Raw genomic sequence first — 7,500 nt, forward strand, 5'->3', positions numbered from 1 at the left:
AGCAATGTTGCTGCTGCTTGCTGCTGTGTGTGTGTGTGCGTGTGTGTCTGTGTCTATGTGTGTCTGTGTCTATGTGTCTCTGTGTCTATGTGTGTGTCTGTGACTGTGACTGTGACTTTTTGTAGTGTGAGTGTCTGTTTGTCTGTGTGCGTGTGTGTCTGTGTGTGAGTGTCTGTGTGTGTTTCTGTGTGTGAGTGTCTGTGTGTGTGTGTGTGTGTGTGTGTGAGTGTGTGTGTGTGCTCTCATCCTGCCCCCTACTGTCCATACTGTATGCCCCAGAGCGTGCCTGAAAACTGAGCGTGAGATTCACTGAATTCTCCTCCCCCTCCTATTGGAGCTGGGAGTGGGTGGGTGGGGGTTCACTGCTGCTTTGCGTTTCTCCCACTTTTTTCTCTTTCACTCTTTTCCCCCTCTTTCTTCTCTTGCTGTGACTATTTACTGGGATTCTTTCTCATCTGATAACGTAACGGATACCCCTGTGGGGCCTGCCGTGGGCCAAAGGAGGGTCTGCTGGGGGTGCGTTTCGGCGGCGCTCACCTCCATGGGTCACTCGCTCCTGCTTTGTCTGCTCCTCTCCAATGATATTAGCTCCACATTAGAAGAGTGTGTCTGTCAGCAGCCCCAAAATGAGCTTTTTGTCCTTGTACCAGGCTCAGATCTCGACCTGCCTCGGACCTCAATGTGCAACCACACACACACACACACACACACACACACACACACACACACACACACACACACACACACACACACACACACACACACACACACACACACACACACACACACACACACACACACACACACATACACTCTCTGTCCCTAAGTGGGTAAATGGGTGGGCCTCCTGTCTTTTACCTATCAAGCCAACAGAGGGAATGGGGCTTGTGTTGACCTTTGTGCTGTGTATTTTATCTCCCCGTCTCTCTCTATATCTCTCTCAGTCTCTGTCCCTCCTTCATTTCTCCATCTTTAATGATTTCTTACTCTCTCTTTCTCTCTATGTTTTTCTTCCTAAAAAAACACTAAACAACCAAACCACTCCCACATCAGAAATGGTAAATGGCAATGTTTATCGTTAAAACGTGATCTGATCACAAAATGCATTTTCTCAGAGCCACACCACACAGGAAATGACTTTAGCATGCTTTTATATCAACCAACCAATCTAGACAGATAAGGGACCTAATATCATGGTCAAAATGCCTGTAATCAGGCTGTAATTTGACACAATTGTTACACAAACACTGATGAATAATGATGCACTTCAGATCAACGCTCATTTATGTCTTATGAAGCTGATGTGTTTGTAATGAGAAACAGTTCAATCTGTCCCCCAGGCACCTCTATTAGAGAAGACTAACATTTGGCTGACATACTACCTTTCCTCCACTTCTTGTAGACAAAAGAAGTAGCCTGATTTGGCTGTGCTTTGCAATGACGCTACGTGTTTAGCGACAACGTGTTTAAATTTGATGGCAAAGTGGACAAAAACAAGGCTGACTTTCCACTTGAAACCCACCAGCAATTTGACAGAAATGCCACTCTCCACTGCTGTTTTCTTTTCTGGTCAGGGTAATTCCTTTACCGCCACCCTCACAAGTCATTGGAGTGGTGTACTTTCTCAAGCTCAGTGTTTAGCACGCAAACACGCCACCCACATATAGCCTATATTCTCTTTTGGCTTTTGTCCCGAGAATAATATTGTAAGGTATGTCTAGCTTCACAAGACTAACAACGAGATTTCACACCTCAGTGTATCTCATTCACACATGCAGTCAGACCTGTCTACCTAGAGATAGTCACACTTCCTCGCGAGGATCGTGCTTTCAGCTTACCAAGACCATCTGTACTGATAAAAATTTGATAGTCCAGCAAGTGGCTTTGGATAAAAGCATTTTGTAAATGAAAGTAAAAATACATTTAAAAGTGTCTACCATGTGCCACGCCCTGGACCTTTTTCCTCCTGTTTTTCTTTTTGTATCAGGCCCCTCGTAAAACTCCTTAAGGGCCCCGCTGTACTTGAACCATATGAAAGGGCTGGGCTGACCGCAGGGGCCTCGGACGGCTCCAGAATTAGCGCCTGTTCCAGCGCTGCCGTTTCACAGCTGGACACTTTTACCACCCAGATCGCCCAGGATGCCTCCGCACCGATCCCGCCCGCCCGCCCGCCTGCAGCAGGGAGGCAGGGACCCCACAGCGAGATGGGCCACAAGACTCTAAACCAACACACCTCCCACTGGACACACACACACACACACACACACACACACACACACACACACACACACACACACACACAGAGACAAACACAGACACACACACATACACACACACACACACACACACACACACACACACACACACACACACACACATACACACTCACACTCACACACACACACACACACACACACACACACACTCACACACACACACACACACAGAGACAAACACAGACACACACACATACATACATACATATGCCCACACACGCATACATATACATACCAAAACACACAAATATACAGACTCATACACACATGGACTTCAGTGAAACTCCCGCTGGACGCGATCAGGCAAAAGTAGATTAAAGCACTTACATTTTGGACGATTACATACTCATGCAACAGGAGGTGCAAACCCATATACATACACACACACACAATCCCACACAGGCATGTACACACATGACAAATACAAACACAGACGAACACAAACACAGACCAATCTATACATACACTCTGTAGAGTTCTGGATCATAGACCCAGAACCAGCACTTCTTCCTCTAGACAACCACACAGAAACAAAGACACACACACACACACACACACACACACACACATACATACACGTACACACACGTATCCATGCACACTTGCAGGCCCATGTCCTGGCATATGTGTTCCTGTAAACTCACAGAGCCACATTCATTCATACACATGTGCATTCATTTATGTAAATACAGATGGACACACACATCAAGGCACATCAGCAAGCTTAAACACAGGAAAAACCCACACAGGCATGCACACACACACACACACACACACACACACACACACACACACACACACACACACACACACCACACACACACACCATATAGGCTAGACTACCACAACACTGCCGGTGGCCATTCAATGTCAGCAGGCTGAGAGGCCTGGTGCAGTGGTTAGGGGTTTAAAATGTCACTTAATGAACCTGCTGATGGGGATCTCTCCTATTTCATTACCTTCCCTCGTTTGAACTCTTAACTCTTACGCACACACACGCACACACACTCTTCAGTCCTCACAGCGCACTGTCTAAAAGCCCTTCCAGCTGCCACCCAATCTCCACACCACAAACTGATTGTCGGTGTGGTGCGCACCGTCAAAGTAAGGAAGTATAGCGCTGCACCTCGCTGACTGGTCTCCCCTTACAACATGGTGACAGATTCCTGGTCCCTCTGTCAGCCGGGATTACCGCGAGCGTGGTTGTCAGCCACAGCCCCGGATGAATGCAAACGCCTGGCGTGCAGCGAAAGGGATGCAGAGTAAGAGAGCCAGATCACATCCCGGGTACAGTTCACCGGGATTAATGTAAATGGATTAAGGTAGATTTGTGGTTCGTGTTGGGCTGAGTCACGGGTTGGTAATGATCAGAGTGCAAGGGAGTGAAGTGGACCATGTCGGCGGTGGGGGTTGTGGGGGGGGGGGGGGGTGACTTTCATTTTCTGTAGCTTGGGGGGAGTGAGTTAGGTTGGGTGAGTGGATAGCATTCGGTTGCGCATTCAGGTTGTGGTGGGTGAATTAAGCTGTGGTCAGGCGGGGGTGTGGGGTGAATCATGATCAGGATCAGTGGTGGGAGGGTTGTGGTTGAAGTTTACGCTTGGGGTTAAGGGGGCCAGTGAGGGGCTGGAAGTGTCAGCCTTAGGTCGAGTGAGGGTCATGGGTAGGTCATGAGAGGGTGATGTCAACCCCAAAAGGTGGTGGGTCTGGGGTATTTGGGGGTGGAGTGGGTGCGTTGGGAGCAGCATGTAGGTGTGTGTGTGTGTGTGTGTGTGTTTGTGTGTGTGTGTGTGTGTGTGTGTGTGTGTGTGTGTGTGTGTGAAGCTGCCATAAAGTTTTTTTTTATCCCCCCTCAGACGCCCTGCCCTCCCATGCAGGTGCCGGATCTGGCATTGCCTTGGGCCTTCTCCGCTGGAATTACGGCCTTCCCTGGCTGGGAAAGACAACACATCTGCAAACAGTTAGCAGCTCGGCTCACCTCGGCCCGCCGGCCCAGCCCTCTGAGCCCTGGCCCTCTTCCTCTGGGGCAGCGATCTGTGAGGCGCGGGAGCACCCTTCCCCCGCCCCCCCTCGCCCCTCACGCCCCCCCCCCCCCCCCCCCCCCCGCCCTCTGTTCACTGTTTCCCCTTTAGTCTCAGCTCCTGCCCGCGCTGCCTGATGACTGAGGTTTCACAGCGCGTTTCCTCCAGCGCTCAGTGCCGCTCCTGGCCGCGCCATGGGGCCTTCACGCTATCCTTTTCTTTTCTTTTCTTCCTCTCGCTCCCTTTCTTCCTCTCGTCTGTCCGTGCAGGGGTAGGGGCCGGCGGCGTTTCCATCGCTCTCGTTTTCAGGCGAGCGTTCGCAGGCTCTTCCTATGGGCCGCCGAGTTTTATGTCAGGCTGTTATTCTTCTTTTATTTTATTTTTCTTGCCTCTCATGTTTTTTTTTTCAGTTGCTATTACATTTCTTCAAAAATGAATACCTTTACCTACAGTGCTTTTCTTTTTCTTTTCAATTCCACCACACCTCAGCCTTGCCTGCTCAAGCTGTAGCATTCATGATTCTTTAACCTCTTTCTCCATCCTTCTCCTTTCCCTTCATCCCTCTCTCCTCCACACTGCCTCTCCTCCTCTGTTCTCCCAGGGAGCTGAAGGGCCTGGTGGTGACGCTGAGCTCCGAGGGCCACCTCCAGTGCTCCTACATGGGCACGGACCCCTCCTTCTTCACCGCGCCAAAGGTGGAGGCGCGGGAGGTCAACTACGAGGAGGTGGACACCGAGATGAGGACGCTGCAGAAGATCATCAGAGAGACCACCAAGACCCAGGGTGAGGCTGGTGGGCTAGCCGGGGCACGGCACAAGGAAATGCAGTTGGGTGTCAGTCAGTCGCTTCAGAGTGGAGGGCCCCTCAGTCAGGCTGAAGTCAGTGCAGTAGATTGCAAGTTACAGTGGTGTGGACGAAGTGCCCATTTATGGCCTGAGTCTCCATCTGCAGAGACATTTATGTATGTTTTTGCTTTGTCCAGAATTGCCTGTGAGAAACGCATGGATTAATATGTTGGGGTTGAACTTGTAAGATCTCTGACCCAGACCCTTGAGGTTAAGCCAGCACGCATAGCTCACGTTCATAAACCATCCAACAAAACCGTGAGGCCGATCTGGAACGCCTAAATCACTCCCAGAATTGCACACTTGGTCAGCTACAACATACTTTATCAATCAGTCAGTTGCCGTTGTTTTATTGCCAAACATAAAGGTTTTTTCCCCTCCTTCCCAAGCACCTTTTAATGTCTCTGCCAAGTACCCTCCACAGGTAGCTTAAATAAATAGGCTGCCTGTAACAGGAACCCTGGCCCAGGTGTTGTGGTGGTACCACAGCATTTTATAGGCTTCTGGCCTGCAGGAATAGTGGGCCGTGCGCATCAGGGCTCCACCTGTTTGGAAGGCGACTGAGAACCCCCCTATACCCCCACCCTTCTGCTCTCTCTCTCTCTCTCTCTCTCGCTTTTTCTTTCTCTCTCTCTCTCTCTCTCTCTGTCTTCCTTTGTGTCCAGTATTGACTCATGGCTCAGATCCCCCCGTCATCCTTAATAAAGTTCTTCGAAACTTCGAGGGCTCAATGTTTTTCTGAAATTGGGGGTGGGGGGAGGGCGGGGGGGGGAAGAGATTCACCTCCGTGTGAATTTACGGCGGTGTCTGGCCTCGGCGTTCCGCCCGCCTCCGGGGAGGATTGCGTTTTTATTGCCGGGGCTTTGAGGGGAGGGAGTGGTCCAGCGAGGGATGGGAACACAGAGGCCTGCTCGCAGCCAGCACCTGAGAATATGCACTTCTCCCCTCGCTCTCTCTCACACTCTTTCTCTCTTTCTCTCTTCACTTTCTCTCTCTCAGACATCCTTCCACGGGCGGACATGGAGGATGAATTGATAATCACAGCCTCTGTCTCCACGGATTTGGATGCAGTCTCGGTATGCCAGCATTTCATTTTGGTCAATTTCTCTCTCACACATTTCTTTGGTCTACTGTAGTGTAGACCTGTACAATGGAACCCTAGATTTAACTTCCAATTCTGTGCCCTTCTTTCATTTTTCTTCTCTCTCCTGTTCCCTTTCTCTCTCTCTCACACCACAGCAAGCCCTCCTCCCAGAGATCAATGGTGCGACTGTCCCTTCCGTCACTGTCCAGGTATGAAGATGGTTCTCTGTTACATGTCCTTACAGCAGCCTGACTGAAGGGTCCTCATAGATATCCAACCTTACACACGCCTGCTCATACCATCACTTTGTCTTATCTGTTTGTGACCCTGTTTCACACTCCATCTCTTTCTCCTCTTCCCTGCAATGCCACTTCCCCATTATGTCCCTCTCTTTTTCTCTGTGTAATCTGCTCTATCACTCTTTTTGTTGTTTGTCAATGTCTGTCCATCTCATTTTTCTCAATATTTGATTGCTATCTTTTATTATCCCTTCACTTTGTCTGTGTATGTTGTCCTGTTTCCTACTCACTCCCACCCTCCACGTCTCTCTATCTCTCTTTCTCTCTTTCTCTTTCTCTTTCTGCTCTTCCCTGCAATTCACCACTTCTCCCATCTGTCTCTCTCTTCGTCTGTCTCTCTCTATGTGTGTTTCTCCCTAACACTCTTTTTCTGGTTGTCGATGTCTCTCCATCTCATCATTTTCAATATTTCATTGCCCTACTCAAGCCCCTCTCTGTGTCCTCTTCTCCTCTCTCCCTACATCTGCTCCTCACAGATCAAAGTGAAGAGTCGGAGCGCGGTGCAGAACCCCAAGATGACTGTGTGTGTTCAGCCCCCACTGGCTGTCTCCCAGGACCAGTTTGGCTTGGACTCTCTGGGTAAGGCTGGAAAGAGAGGGAGAGAGTGTGAGTGGGTGAGAGGGCAACTGGGTGGGTGTGTGTGTTTTGGTGAGTCTGTGTGTGTGTGTGTGTGTGTGGGTGGGTGTGTGTGTGTTGGTGTGTCTGTGCGTGCCTACATGAACGCAATAATACAATAAGGTATACAGATAAGATTATTTGAGTCGGCTGTCCCATGTACAGTTGAGTTGTGTCACAAGGTCTAGCCATTTAGTACACGGAGAAGGTGCCAGTCACTGTTTACTGACTTTGATTATTAATGTTATTCAGGTGACCACATCAGTTGTATAGGATCATGTGTATACCCTTAGCCAATATAATCGGTGGGTTGTCTGAGGACAAGGTGGGCAGAGTGAATGGCCTGGGCTTTTTTGTGGCGTA

General features: G+C 49.6%; 1 protein-coding gene across 1 annotated transcript in view; it reads left to right on the forward strand.

Moving 5' to 3' along the window:
- bbs9 (Bardet-Biedl syndrome 9) overlaps positions 1–7,500 on the forward strand; it is a 149,337-nt gene that overhangs the window by 21,435 nt on the left and 120,402 nt on the right. Inside the window, exons 10-13 of the mRNA XM_080857808.1 lie at positions 4,896–5,077; positions 6,139–6,215; positions 6,379–6,432; positions 6,999–7,101. Of these exons, the coding sequence (XP_080713934.1) occupies positions 4,896–5,077; positions 6,139–6,215; positions 6,379–6,432; positions 6,999–7,101 (416 nt within the window). The remainder of the gene's footprint in view (positions 1–4,895; positions 5,078–6,138; positions 6,216–6,378; positions 6,433–6,998; positions 7,102–7,500) is intronic.

The sequence above is a fragment of the Sprattus sprattus genome (genome assembly GCF_963457725.1).
Source record: "Sprattus sprattus genome assembly, chromosome: 19".
In the NCBI taxonomy this organism is placed as follows: Eukaryota; Metazoa; Chordata; class Actinopteri; order Clupeiformes; family Clupeidae; genus Sprattus; species Sprattus sprattus.